This window comes from Simochromis diagramma, unplaced genomic scaffold, assembly GCF_900408965.1.
Source record: "Simochromis diagramma unplaced genomic scaffold, fSimDia1.1 OVJJ01000387.1, whole genome shotgun sequence".
Classification (NCBI taxonomy): Eukaryota; Metazoa; Chordata; class Actinopteri; order Cichliformes; family Cichlidae; genus Simochromis; species Simochromis diagramma.
In genome coordinates this window covers 7,853,790-7,875,860 of record NW_024387152.1, presented here as the reverse complement: position 1 = coordinate 7,875,860, position 22,071 = coordinate 7,853,790, and the positions used below count along the sequence as shown (strand labels likewise).

Below are 22,071 nucleotides of genomic sequence, written 5' to 3'. Positions count from 1 at the left end.
ACTTCAAAAACATACCAGTGAGTACAAGGATACAAAGGAGGAGATGCTAGAAGCTGGTGATATGCAACCCAAAAGTAAACAAACGACTCACTTGCTAGCTGCACACCATATGACAGGAAGAGCAAACAGTGGATGGAAATTACTGAGGTGGTCACATGGTAAAAAGGCAGGGTTTTAAAGCAACTGGTTAAAAATCTTGGCCCAAGATATACAACATACCAGCTAGAAAATGTTTTTCAATTTTATTTTACAGGATTAACTCTTACTTCTGTTGCTGTTAAACTAAAGTGTTAAACAACTATATTATAGTTTTACTTAAAATTTCCAGAGAAAATACTACCTAGGCTACTTTAGTGCTTACATCTTTATGCTTGATATATTGCTGTGTCACTACTGTTGCACTGTAATGCTCCTGGTGCTGACACCTTGCTTCAATAGCTTCACACTTCAAATTATGTAATGGGTCATTTGTGACAGTTGCTCATTAGAAAAGGATATTATAAATAATGCTGCCTGCAAGCTGCAAGCTTTGATGAAATGTTGTTCTGTATTTTTTCTGTAGATTCAGAAATCTTCTTGAAATATTGTGATATAATTTTGAGGGTATATTGCCCCTATTCCCTACTATGCATTTAGTTAAATTTAATAAAACTGTATTCATTAAAAATCGCTGTTAAAAATTGTATTAAAAAATGTATTGTGGCCGACTGCTGATATATAGGGGTACATGTGTAAATGTTATCTGCGGAGGAGGACATGCAGGGTAATGGCAGAGAATTTTTTTCCCCCACTTCAGACCAGTCTGCCAGTCCTCTGTACTTTTCCCTCCAGTGAGTGGATTTGTATTCAGTGTACAAGGGAGTGTGCAGTACTTCTCGAGCTGATGATGTGCTTTATTGAGTCTGCTTTTGAGCTTGCCAGTTATGTGTCTACATCTCCTGTTTGTGTGCCTATATGAACACCTTTCTTATGCTTTATGTATCTGTGTGGATTGCTCTTTCTGTCTTGCTGTGGGTCCAAATGCCTGTTTAAGCTACTGTTTGTAAATGCATGCGAGTGTGTTTATGTGAGGTCGTGCCAGCAGAGTCTTGCTGAAGTCCTTGGCGGCTAGCTCTGGAGGAGAGGTAACACGTGAGGGGAAGTTCCACATCTGACCCTGACCCCTGACGCTCTTATCAATCAGGCCTTGAGAGGCGGAGAAAGTAAGAGGAACAGGCATAAGCATAGAGGCTGAGAGGACTGGATGAAAAAAGATGGAGAGAGGAGGAACAGATGGCAGGAACTGTTGCTGAGCAGGGAATATGCTTTAGGTGAGGGGGGAGAGAGGAATAGATGGAATACATCAAATCCAAATCACAAATGTCTGTAAAGTCGTAGTTTATTCTCAGGGCTAGTACCAACTAAGTTATTATATTTGTTTTTTTGCATTTATTGAAAGATTATTGAATGTGTGTTTTTATATTTTGGATGTATTCATAGATCAGCTGTGAACATTTTAGATGCAGTTGTTGTTTTTTTCTATGAGACATAAAGCCACAATATCAAAACAATAATACTAACATTTCATTTTTGCAGGTTGAGCCAAGTTGTAGGGATGAAACTATACAAATTTCTCAGTAATTGGGAGTTGCTACTGTGGAATTAGAGATGAAAAAGCAGTCAATCATTACGCTTCTTCAGCTATGTTTGATATGCTGGCAAAATAATGGTCTTCCCCCTCCCGTAATAGGACCTGTGCATGTGTATCATTTTTTAAACTTGAGTTAGGGTTAGACTTTAAGGTAAATTTTCTTAATTTAATAGAGGGTGTCAAATAGTCACACATAGTCTATTTTCAGTGTTGTTCTGAAAAATTGCCAGCAGCACATACATGCCAAGCACGATCAAGTCCCCGTAGGGCTGTGCGATATGTCCAAAATCTCATATCCCGATATTAAGACATCTATCGTCCGATAACGGTATAAATCACAAAAATGTAACATTTTTTGTAAATTCTGTGAATCTCGGGCAGCTCGACTTGCGTGAAGTGTTTCCAGCTGGGTGTCACAAACCTGAAGTCGAGTGTTGTAACTGATGCATGAAACTATACATTTTTAGACATAGGTTGTAACAGCCGCCGTTTTCTTTGAGTATTTGTTACACAGCGTGCTGCGGGGAAAAGCCTGTTCTAACATTTGAGTCTAAGGTTTATTTTTTAGCACCTGATGGCTCATTTTTGCTTCTCATCCGTAAACACTCTGCATCTTTCACGTGATTCAGTTTATTTTGAAAAGTCTCAACAGGATTTTGAGCTTTATTGTGAAAGGTTTACGTGGAACAAGTGAACACGCGGTGGTTTTACCGCTGTTGTTGCTAACGACAACGCATAAAAACAAACACTTGTCTGTCTGTAGTGTGGTTATATTCAGTGTTGGGACTAACGCGTTATTAAGTAACGCATTACAGTAACTACGTTATTATTGTGGTAACGAGCACGGTAACTAGTTATTATGCCAAAACCAGGAACGCGTTACTCGTTACTGGGATTTAGACAGGCTCGTTATTCGTTACTTCGTGTGGTGGCTATCGCGGAGCTTCCACAGATTCAATAACATTAGCAAGTGGTGGAGGCCAGCAGGTGGATGAAGGAAAAGGGAGGCAAGAGGAGAGACCCGAAGCGGCCGCTGGTCCGAGAGGGTCAGGTGAACTGAACTTCAGGTAAGAAGTTATAACCTGCAGTCCATCTGGGTCAGATATGAACCAAGTTTAGGTGGAGTTTATTTTCGTTTTGCTGACTTTTTCGTACTGCGTGCTAGCTAGCATGACGGAGTTTCTATACAGCTGGGTGGGTGCTATGTTACTGATGTTGAACTTTATTTTGTTCATAAGGTTAATTATTAGAGTTGCCAACCGTCCCGTAAAAAACGGAATCATCTCATTCAGAGAAAATATTACGCGTTTCGTGTTGAGCTGAGAAGGAACGCAGTTTGTCCCGGACTTCAGCTACAATGAAAAAGACACAAAGCTGGAGTTATTCTATGTCTTTGCTGCACAGCTGCCTCTTCTCCTCTCATTCTCTCCCCCCTCCCTCTCCTGTTTCTACTTCAATCATGAAACTGATCAATGATCAGCTGATCGGCTTTTCTCTCTTGTTTATTTATCGCCCACTTTGCGCCAGAAAGAGGAAACCAGCGGATGTCGTGGTAAACAACAGCAGCACTTTTAAGCTTGATCAGCTGTTGTTAGAATTTATTTAATATTAATTTCTAGTATCAGCTGATGTTTGCTGGAGCCACAGCTGTAAACCTGCTGGTCATGATATGGGTTTGAATATGTGGTGAGAGGGAAACATGAAGATGAAACCAGGAGATGTCCTTACTGAATCATCAGAGCTGTGATGGAGAAACAGGTTTACCTTTTAGTTAACATGAATGAGTTGAAGAGAAGTTATGAACTGTTTCTGAGAGACAAATAACACCAGGATCCTTTTCTAAGTAGCTGACAGCTGGTAACTGTGCAGGGGCGTGTCTAGCAAAGTGTTGCCAGGGGTCCATGTAGGGAATTAAAAGGGAAAGGGGGGCACAAGGAAATACTTTCTTATTCTCATTTAAAATGTCTCACTTTTAAAAAAAATAATTACCTGAGTCTTACAACAAACAATTGATTGATACATATGTACACTGTTCTGATGGTATATATCACTGTCACAACAGTGTTTATTTTCATTCAAAGGCTTTATGATTGTTCCTATAATGGTGGGCCGGTCTCTAGTCAAAATGCCCGGGACAATTTTTTTTTTTGTCCCAGTCCAGCTCTGTATGCAGCTCATATGCAGTCTGGTGTTACCTACATCTTCCTATTCAGAAGGCAGAATTTCCGAGTTCTGAGTACAATCGAAAGCACCACGACTGCAGTTTTTGTGTTGGATGTAAAAAGCAGGCTAGGATAGAATCAGGCGTGGGATTTCTCTCGTGGAAATGTGCACATAATTTTTTCCTTTCTATTGGTAGGTGGCACAGTGCACTTGTGGCAAGTAAGCAAGCTAGAAGACTGGCAATCTTGCTGGGTATCCAGTTACGGAAGCAACACATTAACAAGAGAATTCTGAGTAAAACCAAAGTTACTTTCCCTAGTAACTAGTTACTCTGAAAGTAACGAGTAACTTGAAGTAACTTAGTTACATTACTAGTTACTTCTATCAAAAGTAACTAGTAATGTAACTAAGTTACTAATTTAAAGCAACTTACCCAACACTGGTTATATTAAATAGAAGAGAAAGAGAGAACTTGAAGAAATTAATATAGCCACTACAGTGACCATCAAAATAATGAAAAAATATTGCTGTAAACAGTTTATTTTGCGACACCACGAAACAAACAATAGCGTAAAATGAAACGATAGACGTTTTTACATCGTCATCTGATATATATCGTTATATCGAACAGCCCTAAGTCCCCGTCACTATTGTATTCTGCCAGACTCATTCTGTTTAATAGATTGAAGACTCTAAATGGTGTTTGACTCTCTGCCAGGATGGCTAATGTAATGGACTGACCCGGTCTTTTAAAAGCCAAAAATTTCCTCCATTTCAGTGTTACTATTCCAGGAAGAGTGGTTAAACGGAAACTAGGAGGTGTGAGCAGCTAATACCAGACAAATCCAAACTTGTCACTTTTTTTCTTGTAGCACTACGCTTTGAAAGCCCAGCACTGCTTCCTTAGTTTAAGTTGGGGCTCATTTATTCCTTGTTAACTGTAGCAGATCTGTCTTTTGTGTTTTCTTCAACTGTACCTCTCAAACTTGTCAGTCTTATTAGCGTCATCACCTAGTAGGCCTGTTGTTGAAGCAAACATTGCAGAATTGGAATTTGAAGCATCTTGTGGCTAAATACCTCATTTGGTCTCCTCCAGCTAACTGAATGATGTATCGATGGGCTGAGCAGACAGTTACACACTGAGAAAGGTTGCAAGGGAAATCGATAGAAAACACCAAGCAGGGAATCTCTCTCTCTCCCTCCCCCTGTCATATCAGTTTGCCCACTTTCTGTATTTATGCACAGTCTCAAGTCAGGGTGCTCTCTTTTTTTTCCTTCCTTTTTTCCTTTTCTGTATTGATAGTCATACAAGGTAGCTCAATAGTCATCACTCATCAAATGCTATCAAGGCATTTTATAGTCTTTTTTTCTTTTTTTTCCTTCACTTTGTTTCCCCCTCCACAGTCAGAATCACTCTATCACCCCTTCTGGTGTTTTTGTTTCTTCCTCTGTGGTCCCCTCTCTATTTTACTCTTCCCTCCATCTGTTAATGCTGTTATAGCTGTGCGTGGGAGTATAGGGAGGGATGGAGAGAAATGGAAAAAACATGAGGAGGGGGGTGCTCTTCTACTTGTTACGAGCTGGATTGTTTGGGGTGGGGTGGGTGTGTGTGTGTGTGTGGGGGGGGGGGGGGGATTGTGGGGGGGTTGTGTTGTTATGGCAATGAGATCTTCTTTGTGTTAGGTTGCCAAGGCAACTTCAGGCGTGCACTTGGTACCGCCACCACCACCACCCTACCCCGCCCCCAACCCCCTCAGCCACATGACTGCAGGGAGAGCACTTCACGCTTTGCATGCGCAGCCTTATGCACCCACACACTGGAAATGCATAAAAGCATGTGCACACACAATTTTATTATATCTACATCCTTTTAACAGAGGACTCTGCAGAGTGACAGTACCCAAATCACTTTTAAACTGACTATTGTAAACAAACTATTTTACAGTTAAGGTTTAGATATACTTTTTTTTTTTTTTTTTTTAGCCATTAGCATGGACATTTGAAAATTATCCAAACATCTACTGGCTACACTGGAACACTTGATCAGCAAAGTCATCAGACCAGAGTCGATGGGTTTTTAGAGTAGATTTATTTTTAAATATTAGAGATCTACTTTTCAGATATTTTTGGGGGTGGGGCTGAAAAGATTTCTGCAGCACAATTGTTTCTCACCTCAACACTGCACCTAAATCACCCTGAAAGATCCACGTCTACTTGCTGTTTCGTTTGTTGACTTTGGTTGCAGTTTGACACACATGGTGGTGAAGTGCATAGCTCTAAAAAACCACAGGACCAGAGAAAAGTCATCTCACTGTTCACGTCACTGCCCAGACTTTATATCGCATTAAAATGGTCTGTTCTGAAGTAAACGCAGTGCAGCAGCAGATCACCAGTGCAGTGATCATCACTTATGTGAACTGCTGCAGATCAGCAGTTTGTGATAAGATCCTGCGGGTGTAGCTCCTCATACCACTGTCATTTCAGTGCTACCTTCATGGCAGCACTGAAATATGGTTGCAGTATCACAGCAGCAGTAATCCCAGGGCAGCGCTAAATATATCAGAGCCCTCAGTGTTATATGGAATCAAGCAGTATGCTGCCTACAATCAGGGGACACAGACAACCAACGGGAACTTAACCTCCTAGGACCTGGTGTCCACATATGTGGACATCACATTTTGGGTTATTTAGACCAAAATACTAAATTTAGCTCTACAAGGGCCTGATATCCACTTACGAGGACATTATACTGCCACTGTTCTATCGAAATTTTAAACGAATGTCCTCATATGTGGCTCTCCTTTTTTTTTTTTTTTTTTTTTTTTTTTTTTTTTTTTTTTGAAACAAAAATCAGGTTTAAAAAAAAAATCTGGTAATTCTTTGTTTTTATATTCATCAGGTCCCAATATGCCCAAATATCAAAGAGAAATTAAAAATGCATGCCATGGAAGAGTTCGAGTCTTAGAAGGTTAAAAGCAATTCTTATGGCTGGACATCTTCTGGACATCTTCTGCCCAAAAGAAACTAGAGGAGCCTTTGAAAACTTCTGGACTCTAAGAAGAGGGAATCAATCTTTTGCATTCAAATAAAAAACACCAAAAAACCCAAAAGAATTTAGGCACCATTTGAGGATACAGTAAAATCACGGAGGAGGACAGTATTAACTTGTAAAATATGTGATTAGTTAGTCTTTTAGATAGACCATATAAAGGAACGTGAAACCTAAGCAACAGTGGTCCGGAAATCAGTGTGTGCTTTAAATGTAAAGAGCAAAAGTACAGACAACAGCCGTAAAACAAAGTATTGTCTGCATATATTCAGTCAAACAGCAGTGAGGTGGGCATTATAGCAGCTTTTTGCTGAACAAAGTACATCAGTGTTTCCAAGCATGGCCTTTTGTGGTCTATGTGTGGATCTTAAATTCTGTGTGAGAATATATATATATTTTTTCCTCTCTCGTCTTTGTGCCTCTTGCCTGCGGTACCTGCAGCGATCTGACCTGTTCGTGAGTTTGAGTCGGATCAAAACAAATCATTTTAAGCAGTTTGGAATGCGTCCTCCCTGTTGGTGGGTGAATGGTAGCGCTTAAGGGAAATGGGGATTGTGTTGAAGGGAGAGAAAAGTGTGTTTGGGAAAGGGTAAAAATTAGGTTAAGCTGAAGTTAAATCTTCCCAGGTGGTGTCGGGATTTTTCTCAATGCACCTCTTTTAAGAAACCAGCTTATGTTATGTTTTTCGTTCAGTGTATCACAAATTGTATATCTTCAGACCTACCAAGCTCTTATGGAAGAAGGGCTGATAGATGAATGAGCAGGTGAACCTGAGGTCACTGATGGAAGAATGTTAGTGCTATGTGCATGTGTGTTAAAGGCATAGTACATTGTTATGGATTTTAGCATGTTTAGCATTGATGTCTAAGTTAACCACAGCACATATTCATCTTGTTAGTTATAGAAAAAAGTATTCTAGTTTATTCAAGAACACTTACAGTCAGTGATAGACCATTTAATTTTAACCCTGAACTAATGGGTGGGTTGTTTTCCAGCCTTGCTTTTCTGCAGGCTTCACCTCGAGTGCTGTGTGCTGACCACATTTCTTATGGACATGATTTCCAGTGAAAGAGGTGGAGGAACAACTAAACATGTGAAAAAAGGGCAAAAGTATACTACTGCTCTCTGTGAAGCTAAGACTTGTTGACTTTGGTTGCATGACGACGCATCTGAAGTCAGAGTGTTGTTTGACTTTCCCATTGTAGCTTGTAAAAATGAATAAGATGTTTTTAAAGCTCATCACAGTAATTACCAATATAGAAAACAGTGTGCATTTATGAAGCCATACTGACATCACTACTGTAAGACATAAGTTAGGTGCCCGGACTGAGATTTTTTTCTAATTTCACATGAAATATATTAGGCTCCCTGCTAAATAAGTGAAATAGGATATCAGTGTAATTGTGTGTCACCACTGACTGCTCATGTGATAAACAAAACAGTGACCCTTTTGTAGATAAAAAGACTACTTTTGGATTTTTTTTTTATCTGTATTTATGAGCCATTTGTGGGGTGTTTTTGTTTTGTTTTTTAGACAAACCTTGGTTTGTCAAAGTGCTATTTTACTCTTTCCCCCCCCCCCCACTTCATGCATTAGTGTTGGCAAAATGAACATTAATCTACTTCCTGTTTTGGCTAATGTTCATTAGCATTACCCACCCAGTTTTATGAGAAAACACAAGATTATCTGCCTCTGCATTGTGTAGAGCCTCTTCAAGAGCTATGTTTTTGCTTTTATTTGAATGGTTAAATCACAATCTGCCAAGGACTGCTTCAGTTGGGCTTGTAACTTTTATGGGAGGCTCCGACACTGTTTTACTCATGCATGGCATTAAAACTGAACATACAAGCAGGCAGATCCAGATTTCAAGTAAAGGAGATCACAAGAACCTATCTGGTATATATGTGAGAGCTAACACACACACACACGCACACTTGTGTATCATTTACTCTTGGATGTGACACAGATGTCAGTGTACTATTAACTAGGACCCCTCTATGGCTTTATCTGTTGAGCCAAAGTAAGCCTGATCTCCAGAGAGAGCAGGCATTGTTAAACCCTCTCCATATCCCCAGATGACTGCAGTAAAGTGGTGTGTGTATGTGAGTTTTCCCCAAGCTCCTGTCTTCACAGTCCAGATCTAATTTGCTCTGACAGGATGGTAATAAGGTAGCAATAGACACATGCTGTGTGTGTGTGTATCTGTATTTCAGCCGTGAACCATACCCACACTGGCTTGTAACAGCCCACTGCTAGAAAGCAGGTGTTTAGAACCTCAAACTTACCCTCTGCGTGCGTAAAGGAAGGCCATGTTGCACACAGACTTAAATACTCACAATCACATACAAACTCAAGGGCACAGCTGTTGCACTGGCTTTACCGAAGAAACACATTATGTAACCAACTTTAGTTTGTCTAGATAGAAGTGATATTGTCTCATTTTGTGTCTCATTTGAAAACCTATCAATGCACTAAAGTAGATATACTTCCCAGCCATAACTCTCTCACACACTCACACACACACACACACACACACACACACACACACACACACACACACACACACTGCTGAGACATTGTTTCACTGTACATATGCTCTCATCTACACTGCTATCTATTTATACCCAGCTGTGTTCTTCCGGGCTGCCATAGCTCTGAAAATTTTCTTTTGTCAAGTGCGCAGGACTTGAAATCATGACCAGATATTAAACTTGATTATAGTTGTTGTTGAAACATTTACAGGAAACATTCCCTGATTTAGGTAGGATGTTTTTCCTGTGTTTGGGTTTAATGTTGTTACTAACATTGGCTAAAGCCAGCTCCTGTATAATCAACTATCAAAGTAACACAGGAAATTAATGTGTTATTGTCCAAACTCTGAATAATAACGGCTAGAAATGTTAAAGCTGTTTTATTTCCTTTGAAGAGCTCATTGCCCTGTTAATAATTTCTTTGCTACAGGGCCTCACCGGTCCTTGATCTTGAGAGGCCATAAAGCCAGGAGAAAAGATTGTGAGCAAAAGGATGGCTTCCTGGCAAGTATTCCTGTGGCTCAGCTGGGAAAAGTCTGGAAAAAAAAAAACCCAAAACAACAAAAAGGGGCAGCACCAGCAGTGAGTGTAGCTGCTCCATGCCCAAATGGTCAGCTTACACTCGCAGAACTAGACCAGTTTCAGGCTGTAGTCTCACCCAGTTAACTCTAAGACTACAGCCCTACTTTTCATGTCTGGTATGCACTGTGGATAGCTCGTTTGTAGCATGATAAAAAGTTCAGTATTAATACATGCAAGTTTATTGGTGTCCGTAAGGAGAAAGGCCTTTACTAGGTGTTTTAATCAAGACTGAAGGCAAAGTCCATTTCTTGTTTTATTGCTCCTTGTATCATGATTGACGCCATAAAGGGACTTTTTCATGATTGCTCTTATTTATAAATTATAGGGCAGTGTAATAAAAAAAAAAAAAAAAAGGGTTGCTCCACTTTATTTTACACATGTCACCACATCTGAAACTGTATTGTAATCTGAGTTCATAGTGCACTCCATCCACTTGTATGAACATGACGCAAGTTGATAAGCATCTCTGTGAATATGCAGTTATTAATGTAAATGCATTGACCATTATTTGGCTCAGTGTTTGTTTAGTTTGTATAGAGTACAATGTGTTTAGCTTTGGGTTTCAGGAATACATTGATTTTTTTTTATTGCCCAATCTAGGATGAGCAGAACTCAGAAAAACACAACATGCCGCCTCATATTTTGTTTTTTCTTCATCACATTGCATTGATCTGCAGCGATTACCGTTACATACTGGTAGTGGAGGTGCATGCTGTTTTGAGTCCTTGAAAGCTGAATTTGAAAGCAGAGACAGATCACATGTGCTACCCTGGCGGCTCAAAAATGTTAACAGCGCCCCAGCAGCATCTGTGCATCCAAACAGTGCTTTGCAGCAGCTTGAAGCTGGCTACACTGGCGTGCATACAAGTCGTCTTGTCGAAACAAAATATAAACAAACCGCAAACCTCTGAACGCAGAAACCTGTCAACACTTGGGGGGGGATTGTGTTGCTTATTTAGGCAACCAAATGATTATTACATGTAATGTGATCTGTCAGCTAGATTTTATTCCAGCATAACCTTCATTACACGTACGAATAGTTAGAAATGTTTTACTTATAAACATGCATCTGAGACTTCCTTATTAAGTTATTTGTTAATACATTCATATCTCTATTTTGTTTTGTTTTTTTTGTGATCAACTTTTGTTTTATTTTTCCACTTTGTAGTCATGAAAAAAATGCATCTCTTCAGCTCAGGGAAAGTTTGTGTGTGTGTGTATGCTGGTGTCTTTAGTCACTGCTCATTAATGTGTATAAAGAGACTGATAACTGTGCTAATCTGAAAATGCTCTTTGTTGCGTTCTCTTATCTCTAAATCTCTCCTGGTTGGACTTGGTTTCTCTCTAAATCTTCTTGCCCACCTGCATCTCTGAATGTGTCCCACTTTTAGTCTCATTATTTCTGTCTGTCTACCTTTTGTCCAATCTCCTTCAATTATGAACACCGTCTATTCAGAGCACAAAATAGTTATATGGATTTTTTTTTTCTTCCATATAATCATGAAAATTGTATTAAATGTCACCACATTAAAACAGAATTCTTTCTTTCTGTCTGTTCACAGCTCCACCACCAAGCAGATTCAACAGGAGAGTGTCAGGTAAGTTCACTGGCGTGTGTTTGTGTGTGTTTGACGTCATGTCCCCCAAGTGTAAACCACACCATTGGCGACATTACATACATCACTGCCAAAACAGCTTACCAACAGTTTATTTGTGTGTGTGCGTGCCTGTGGGGCTGATTAGTATCTGCTTTTGCAGTAGAACGGTGTTTAGGCATTTTTGGGGGGGGTAATCACTGTATTTGTGCACGTCACAAATGTACAACAGTGTTAAGAAGCTTCACTGTGGTGTGTTTTGGGTCTTGTGTGTCTGCCTCGTCTCTGTTTCTGTGCTTTAGCGTCTGTGGTTTGGTGTGCACTGTGCTCTTGTTTTCTCACGCTCCGTCATACTTCTGTAGTGTTTACACGAGTGGCTGAATGTCATCAGCCGTCACAGAGCGCTGCACTTTGAGTAGGCTCTGGGTGTGTCCCCTGATGTTTATCTGCACTGCCTTTTTATCATTACTGACCTCCTGTCTTTACCACAGTCTTATGGTTTCCTTTGAGAAATTGCACATTTTAACAGAAATTGCACATTTTAGCAACTTTATTTTCTTTGTTTTTTCCTTTCTTTTTTTAAAAGCTAATTTAGAACAATGACATTTTGCTGCCCAGAGGTCCTTGTTGCTATGATTTGGTAAACAAAACTGTTCAAATATTCTTTGTTGACAAAGATACTGTGTGGTGCCACAACCTTTGTTGTGGTAATGTTGTAAGACACGATGATCCCTTCTGATCCATGAGGAAGAATTGCTTTAATATAACAACAAAGATGGAGCGTCACTGTGCTGCTCGTCATGTTTCCCAGAGATGTCACTGCAAAGATTCTTCAGAAACGAAGGCCCACGTTTGTAGTTTTCCTTTTCAGGCATTTGTATGTATATTCAATGATTGCTTCATTTTTTTTTTTTTTGGCATTTTGGTTGTGATATACAGTCCTTTGCAAAAGTCTCGAGCTCCCCTTGTTTCTTTATATTTTACGAGGAGCCACGCTTTTTTATTTTTAAAGTAGTCTTGAGCAGTAGTTCTCTTTCTGAAGGTCTTTCAAAGGTTTTCTTTGGAGTTTGGCTGCTTTTTCACGCATTTTTAGTCCAACGTATGTACCTGACCTTTTACACAGGATGCTTTTCTTTTTTTTTTTTTTTTCTCTTTTCCTACCTAGAAATCCCTCAGGAATTAATCAGTCCTGTATCTACACATAGCAGAAAATCAATTTTCAATTGTATCCTGAGGCAATTTGTTACTAACAGCCTGTTGCAAAAACAAATTTGCTCCAGTTAAAAAGTTTAATCTTTTAAAAAATCCCAAAGAAGAGCTATTTGGAAAACTGTAGAAGTGGAGGATAAAGGAAGAGGTTATAGGCCTTTAAAAAACACACACACAAAAAACAAACAAACAACTTACACCAGATGAACAAATATCCCACGAATCCCCAAATTTCACAAGAACTGGATTGAAAGTCAGTGGGGACAGGTCTTATGGCGTGATGAATCCAAATTTGAAATTTTTGTTTAAAATTTCTGTTGGTATTGATGGAGAAGGAAAAAGAGGTTCAACAATGTCTACAGCCATCTGTAAAACATGGTGGAGGCCCTGTCATGCTTTTCAAGCTGCACGTCAGTCAGTGGTGTTGAGGATCTTGTCAAAATTGATGAAATTATGAACCCAGAAAACTACGATCGGATTTTGCAATATATCTAAAAGGCAGCCAAAATCCAAAGAAATGCGTTGTCTGTGTGTTTCATTAAAAATAAAGGGGTAGTCTGCCCTTAAATGAATACGAGAAGAAAAGGGAGTAGAATACTGTCCAGAAAAGGTGTAATGATGTCATCCAACAGTTACACAAAAGCATTTACTCTTTACTTTTCTAAATGGTGAGGTAGGTGTAGCATCCAAAACTTAATATGTGACTAATTTCACAAGGAGATTGTTATTTAGATACAAAGATGTTTGCCTAAAACCTTCTTGGCATTGTCTTGTAATTAGGATTCCTTAATAATTAGATTATTTTGTGATATTAAACCACTGGTCTGTGGTTCATTTAGTAACAGGCGTGATTTCACTTTCAGACCGTCTAGTGCAGTGTTCGACAACACTTCCAAATAAGTTAATTAAACAAAGATGGGGCATCGTTTGTTGTGGCTTGGCACTATAAATCAAAATATCCTCTCTGTACAGTGATATTATGAGAGTCCTGTTTTGTATTGTAGCAGTTAATATGAGGATCTGCTCAGAGTTTCTGTCCGCTCTAATGCAAGAACAAATAGTTGGGGGGAGAGGGCCGCTTTCCAAGGACGTGCTAAGTAAAGGAATTTCTGATGACGTAGTTTAAATTGTTAAACAAAAAATTCAGCCTTGGAGCTTTTAAACTGTGCTTTAAATCATTTAAGATTGTGTTCTCACTCCTAATTAACTACCATATTCTGAATTGAAGAGCACTGAAACTCACACTTTTGCATTTTTATTTCTTCAAACTGAAACAAATGAGTTAGCACATTGACTCTCTAGAGATCACACTGCTTCAGACATCATTGTTATGACTGCTGGAAGAGAAGACTCTACTCTTGCGTGCGCGCACACACACACACACACACACACACACGGAGGCATCAATGTGTTTTGTGAGAAATGGTGTCTCTCTCTACAGAGATGGAGGAAACAGATAAATAGTGACTATCTAAAATTACCTTGTCAGTGTTTGTCATGCACTGTGGCAAAACATGTCGCTGCACATGTGTCATTTCCTCAATCCAGTGTCCTGCGGTCCTCTCTTTCTCTACGCTTGTGTGTAGAAACATTTGTTTGTTTTTCCTTGTCCAGAAAAATGTGATAAAATTGAATTATCTTACAATCATAATTATCTTACATATACACACTTTTTGTTGAGTGGACTCTGGGCTGTTAAGAGTGGTTCATTTTGAAGTTAAATTAGTAAATTAGCTTACCAGTTTACAATGTAAGGGACAGAGTAGTGTATTTTTGACAAGGTTTGTCATTTTTAAGGCAAGTTTTTGGTATGTTTATAACAATCTTATTATATTTTTGTATGCCTTCTTGTCCTGGTTATTTAGAGCTTGGTTTAATTATTACACAGTGCTATGCAAAACTCTTGAGCCCCCTTATTTTGTTTATATTTTGCTGCCAAGCAGCCAGACTTCCTCCGGTTTTTTTTTTCTTTTCTTTTCTTTTCTTTTTGTCTTGAGTAATAATTCTCCAGGCTTTCTAAAGGTCTTTATATTGGCTACTGTTACACTCACTCACATCTGACCTTTCTCATAGCAATCTTTTTTAAAGACTTGACACTAACATATGAATCATTAAGGAGTTAAAAAAAAAAACCTACCTAATTCAAGGGATGAACCACTGTTGCTTCTACACATAACAAAACAAGCCATAATACCACATAATTTGTTTCCATTTCTGTAGTTAAATCTACGAAAAATCCTAGCAATAACGCAGGCATGAAATTGTATTTTTTTCCACTAACAAAGTGATCAACAGAGAAGCTATTGGCTGAAAAGAAGGGGCAGCCCTAAAATAAAAATAAAAAACTGTCTCCAGCAGATAAACAATACCTGAAAGTCATGTCCTTAAAAGAAAAAAAAAAGCCAGCAAAAACCTGACACATGGCCTGAAAGATGCTTTCCTTTTAGTCGATCCATCTAGTATTCACTGAAACAGTCTCAGTAGAATAATGGCTGTGCTGAAGCCATTCTTAACTTAACTAACCTGAACTCTTTCATGGCATGCATTTTTAATTTCTCTTTGATTTGACTTTTGGGACCTGATGAATGTAAAAACAAAGAATTTCCTATTTATTTATTTATCTATTTTTTTTTTTATTTAACCAGATTTTTGTTTCTGAGAGAAATGAGATCCACATAGGAGGACATTCGTTTAAAATTTCGATAGAACAGTGGCAGTATAATGTTCTCGTAACTGGATATCAGGCCCTTGAAGAGCAAAATGTATTATTTTGGTCTAGACATCCCAAAATGTGATGTCCACATATGTGGGCGCCAGGTCCTGGGAGGTTAAGGTAGATGTGGAGAAAAGGCCGAGGTATGCCACATTCCACAAGAACTGGACTGAAAATCGTTGCAGACATGTAGACAGGAGGACAGGTAAAAGGTGCAGCAGTGAGAGTTTGCAGCCATCTTTAAACCACGGTGAAGGCTTTATAGTGGTTTCGGGCTGCATTTCAGCCAGAGGTGTTGGGTCTTGTCAAAATGGACAAGAAGTTATGAAGAATCACGAAAAATGCCATCAGATTTTGATGCAGCATACAAAACTATTTGGAAAGTGTCTAGTAACAGATTAATTTTTCAGCATGACAATGATCCCAAACAGACTTCCAATGGAGTAAAAGCATCCCTGGATACAAAATCCCATAGTGCAATGCCATCAGTCACAGTGGCTTTGGGACCTGAACATGATTGAAGCAGTGTGGGATTATCTTGACAGAAAACAGAACAAAAGTTAGCCAACATCTAAAGAAGAGCTTTGAATGTCCTTCAAGAAGCCTGGAGAACTATCCTTGAAGACTACTTAAAAAAAAAAAAAAAAAATACAAGAAAGATTGCATAAGAGTTCAGGCTGTATTGAAGAATATTTCCATGTATGTTTGCTTGTTTCAGTAACTCACTGCATGTATTTCCCATTTTCCTAACAAAATATAAATGAATGGGGATAGGTCCAAACTTTTGCACCGTACTGTAATTAATTTTTTGGTTGAAGTGGCTTAATGCTTACTCTGAAAGAGTAGTAGAAAACTGTATTTTTTACCTGGATTTCTTTGTCTGTAGTGTGTGCGGAACCATTAAATCCCAGACGAGGATGACGAGGACACTGAACCCAGAGTGGTTCACCCAAAAACAGACGAACAGCGCTGCAGACTGCAAGAGGCCTGCCGAGACATCCTACTCTTCAAAACACTAGATCAAGTAAATCGGTCACACAAACAAACAAAACAAAACAGGAAGAGATGTGTACACAGATGGTTAGCAATGGATAAAACTATTTTTTTTTAAAAAAAAAAAAAAAGGGGAAAAAGGTTGAACAAAGAATGATTCCTGAAGGGATGCCTTCCTCATTAAACCTGTCAGTGAGGCCATGAAACAATATTTATTATTAACTTTCCCCATTTGTTTATTCAGGTTTCCTGCATGCTATGAGATACGTAAAATACTCAAACCTTTTTTATCCACCCTGCAAAGAGTAAATCTGAAGCATCAAGAGGGTACAGTGCAGTAGAGTTACATGCAAATAACGCTATATTACTACTTGTGGTGTTTGTGTGTGCAATGAATTACTGTCTTGTTTGGGTCACATAAACACCACAGGTAAATTATGTTTCTTAAAGTCAATTGCTGTTGGGGTAAATCTGACATTGTGAAAAAAAATATTGTATTGTGGACTCGAAAATGGTCCTCTTCCTTTCCCTTGTGTATTTTCTAATACCATTTCCCTGATGGGATAATTAAATTTCATCTCGTCTCCCTTCAGGAGCAACACACACACAGAAGCTAACTGAAATTATTGATGCACGAGCGCATGCGCACACAAAATATATTTTCCCTGTTACTCATCTTCCTCATTTGTGGCTGACATCCTTTTTCTGTTCCCGTATGAAGGAGCAGTTCTCACAGGTGCTGGACGCTATGTTTGAGTTGATTGTTAAGCCTCAGGAGCACGTCATAGACCAGGGACATGATGGAGACAACTTCTATGTCATAGAGAGGTAAGAAGCAGATGCCCATGTCAGATCATTAAAACTGGGACTGTTTGTTTATTCAAATACAGCCTGTTTATTTAGGCTAGGCTGGATGGCAAAAAGGCCAGTGATGGTGTTTTACAGCATAACTGTTGCAAAAGACGGTGATGACCAGAGTTCCTGTTTTGTATATTTGAGTTATTATATTATACTGAAAGACCAGACAATATACATTTGTATTATTTAAACCAATGCAGTGCCATATTCCTGCATCATAATGTAGCATCAGTCTGTATGGAAAAGAGTCAGACAATTATGAGCCTCCTAAAGTATAAAACAATAAATCCTTCCATTACATCCTAAACAACTGCCAACTAGATCTGACATAGTGATATCACTTAGAAAGTATATTATGGTAATTAAGAAATGAGTAGAAGGTAGTTTAGAAAAGCACGGCTGTTATTTTAGAAATCAGTAAATAAGTTGTGACTGCTGGTCATAACAGTTGGGCTTGGGTTTGTGCATTGTTCAGGTTTGACAGGCGTGTGTATCTGTGTTTATGGTATTAGTGGAGCTGTGTATTTCACCTGCTGTATTGTTAATGTAAACACATGGTGCATTCACAGGTCTTTACATGCCAGGTTAAAGTTGACTTGCATTGAATATACCCTCTGCGTTATATGTAATATGGAAAAATGAACACATTGTGATTGGAAAATTATAATTACTCATTCGTCTGCAGGAAATTGTGCTGATTGCTGCAGTAACTTTCTCAGGCCTTGGTGAAATACAAACATTTTAAGTTCATTTCAAGAGTTTTGTACTTTAAAATGTTAGATGCAACTTGAAAGGTTTCCATGGTGATCTCGAAGAGTACAGTGCTCTTGTAGGATATAGCATCTTTGTCGCTTACATTACTCTAACCAAAGTGATTACTTAAGAATGACTTAGGGATTACTTGCACTGAAAAAAGCCTGACCTCAAGATGTCAGTTTTTAACCTCTACCACTGAAGAGAGAACAGACTTCCCACTGTGTTTCTGGTGGCCTGCCAACGTTTGTCCCACCCTGGCCTCAGTTCATTCTTGGCATGGCTCATATCAGTGCAGTACAGCAGTGTAGTTCCACTCGTGTGCTATCGTTTCATCTGCATACACACTTTTAAACACAGCGTGCTCCCTGTACATGAGACATGCAGTGACCTTTATGAGCAGCATGCCTGCCTGATCATATACTATCCTGTGGTTTTTTTCCTAGCCTGTGCAAAGTGTAGGTGGCAGCTAATGTCACGAGCAGGGTGGGGTGTGAACATGGACACACAGAGAGACGAAGGGATAAACAGAAAAGAAAAGCAGTGAGGATAATAGGATAAAGCAACATTGCTTGTTTCCCATTTAATCTTTTTCTTATGTCACTGAGGCATATTTGTATTATAGACATCTCCTGCTTTCCTTATGGTGTCGTATTATTAATCAGCTTAAACAGATTGGTCTGTTTCTGCTGTCAGCTGATTCTGAATGGCATAACTAAATGGGTTTGTGTAGCTGACGTGTGTGCCACTATATGGTAAATGTCCACTTAACAAAATCATAGACAGTCAGTTCTAAAGCCTCTAAGACAGGAAGTGGCTAGAAATCCTTCAGAGCTCCTCAAGGATGAGGAGTAAATATATAATGGGAGGAGTGACGTGAAAGATGTGAAAAAGGATCATTGTTGCTTTCAGCTGTGATTACTTAAAGTGTTATTACTGTAATCATTAAATTAAAAGTTTCAGTTTTGAAATCATTAAGTTGCGTAATCTTTCTCTCCTGCCTGGATTTTTCTCATGAAAGCTGTAATGTTTTATATATTTTCAAATCACTGTGAAGCTCAGTGCCCAAAATATTTTTTTTAATTCTGTTTACTGATATTGAGCATTTGCACAGTGTATCTAGTTTAAACATCACTGAAGGCTGTGCCCAAGGGTGGGCTTAAAAAAATTATGTACACATCCCCTAAGTGCAGGAAGAAACATCCGTTTGTCCTTGAGCAGCAGTTCCACAAATATACTCGTCGCTTTCTCATTTGCTGCAGTTTATCAAGAAAGTACATTTAACACTAGAAACACTTTGAGTTCAAAAGCACTGAACTACGTTAGTGTGATGTTATTCCTAGTGGTTGAATGAAGAAACAGAGGTGGTGAAAGAATCATGGCTCTTTGTTTATATTGACCCAGACATATTTATCCAAGCACGAAATTTATCAGTGGCCACCAGGTTTCACACCTGTTTGGTTGTTGAATAATGTGTGAACAACACATACAGATGGGTCTAGAGGGGGGAAGAAAAGAGAGGCTATAAAACTGTCGAAGTAACTTGCAACAGCTTTAATCTGCTTTGGCATGGATTCTACAAATCTATGAAACTCTACCAGAAGGATTTAACACATGTAATGCTAATACAGCTTTCAGATCTCATATCATATCTACTATCATTTAAATTTAATTCATTTTAAATTGTAATTTATCAATGGATTTGAATCACATCATAAAGCCATTCATTAACTTCTCCTGCCCTATGAATGGCAGAATGGTCTCACCATAGGATGAAGGTGACCACATCGAACAAGTTTGCATTGATTTGCAATGAACGGATCCACCAGATCCTTCACTGCTTAACTTTCTCACTCATCTGTAGCTACATCTTAACTTCAGGCAGCTGGCGAAACAGGTTATCATTGTTCCCTCTGTCATGATAATCCAGTCGACGTAAGCTAATACTCACTCGCCACCGATAGGGTTTTATCCCTTCTACGCAGCCAATGGGAAGACTGGCTAGCCTACAAAATTAGGGGTTAATCCTGCCAAGCAACAACGCTGCAAATTACCTACTCCAGGTTTAATCCTCGTGCAGACAGAGAGGGAGAGCGGGCTTCTCAACTGAAGCATTAGTCTCAATGAGTCAAGTAGGCACTATAACCTTTTTTTATTAGACAGTGGGATAATAGAACAAATCCAACTGTTTTCCTGTCATGTTTTCCTGCTATTAAATCTTTTACATAGTGGATTGCAAAACAGGATGCTTTGTAAAATGAAAGAATTTGAATGGAATGATTTGCAAAACATTTGAAGTACATTTAATTGGTAGAAGAACAACGACAAAACAGAAAATGGTAAAAGTGAGGAATTTTCTTGAGTTTGAAAAATATATGATCATTTTAAATTTGATGCCAGTACCACATTTTAGAAAAGTTCAGACTTTTGTTAATCACATTTTCTTTCAAACATGGTTAATGGTACTGTTGGAGTTATAATAGTGAAATGTGTTGTCATTCTCACTAAATATTTTGAGCGGTTCAGGCAATCCTCTGTGGTATTTTGCATTTCATAATGTACCAGATGCTTTTAATAAGCAACAGCTCTGGACTGCTGTCAGATCAGTTTATCACCCCAACACTCTTACTGTGGAGCTATAATGTTGTAAGAAAGTAGTTTGCTATAGTCAGGCTGATACAGATACAGCAGCATGTACTACTTCAAAATTTGCATTGCTTGTTCAGAGTCGGTGGTCCACAAACATATGTGAGCTAATGCCTCCAGCCCATAGAAATTGCCTATGCTTATTTTGAATGGTGCAGTCCTGATGGCACCTCTGTACCTAAATGACCTTGTGCCCAGAGGATGTGTCATTTACACTTTTATTCATTGCTGACAGTGTTTTTCACACGTGTTCCTGAGCTTGTATGAAACCACTGATTTTTTTCCATTATAAAATCTTTTATGTTTTAAATGTAGTGCCTCCTCGGGGCCTTATGATTCTGCCTGTTCACTGTTAGTTTTCAGCCTTGTCCCTTGGAAACAAAGATTTTCCTTGTTATATTACACTGAGAGATGTATTACAAATTATTGAGCTTCTTCTTACACAGTATTTCTCAGGGAAATAGACACTTCTCCATCTTTACTTCCTCTCTGAGATGCTCTTCAAATTAAGTGAGTTCAGGTATTTTTTGCAGTGATACGTTTTCCCTGGTTATACCCGTGCGCGCCCATCAATCCATTTTAGATAGCTTCACAGAACATTTCAGTAATGTAAGCACATAAAGATGCTGAAATATAGCATTGAAATGATTTGCAAATCAATGCATTCTGTTGTTTTGTTTTGTTTTCTTTTTAAGAATAAACACAAGTCGCCAAGTGTGCCACACTATCACGGTCCTATCCACAGGATAGAGATGCTCTGTAAATAACCATGTACACCATTTTGTAGTTAATAAACATTACTCATTTTGGGTGATCAGTGATGACTGTCATCAAAAAACCTCTTATAGCAACTAAAATGGTACATTTTTTCAAAGCTTGTGGAGAGGTTGAACACAGTCAGAGGAAGAAGCCATAAAATGTTTATGCAGATCTTGAATCACTTTCTTTGAAACTGCAGCTCTGTCCAAGTGCCCCACTTTTCTCACTTTGAGACTCTGCTGCTGACTTCTTGTTATTTCTAACCTTCTGTCCATCGCTCTCTCGCCTTCTCTCCAGGGGTGTGTATGACATAGTGGTTTCAGGAAAATGCGTGGGTCAGTATAACAATAAGGGCAGCTTTGGAGAGCTGGCACTCATGTACAACACGCCACGTGCCGCCACCATTGTAGCCACCCAGGACGGAGCGCTATGGGGACTGGTAAGAACTTATAATCCACTTTAAATCCTTTTCTAAAGCCACCACCTACATGAAACTCCACATTATTAAGCATTTTCTAACTCCATTTTGTTTGTTTTTCAGTAACATTTCAGTTATGACCCCTTTGAACTTACATCAGCTGTTGTACAT

The 22,071-nt window shown here is 38.9% G+C and overlaps 1 protein-coding gene across 1 annotated transcript in view; it reads left to right on the top strand.

Annotated features, from left to right (window-relative positions):
* The window catches only part of prkar2aa (protein kinase, cAMP-dependent, regulatory, type II, alpha A), a 46,036-nt gene that overhangs the window by 19,863 nt on the left and 4,102 nt on the right, over positions 1 to 22,071 (top strand). The window contains 5 exon segments of the mRNA XM_040047319.1: positions 11,519 to 11,554; positions 16,360 to 16,379; positions 16,381 to 16,497; positions 17,188 to 17,294; positions 21,780 to 21,921. Of these exon segments, the coding sequence (XP_039903253.1) occupies positions 11,519 to 11,554; positions 16,360 to 16,379; positions 16,381 to 16,497; positions 17,188 to 17,294; positions 21,780 to 21,921 (422 nt within the window).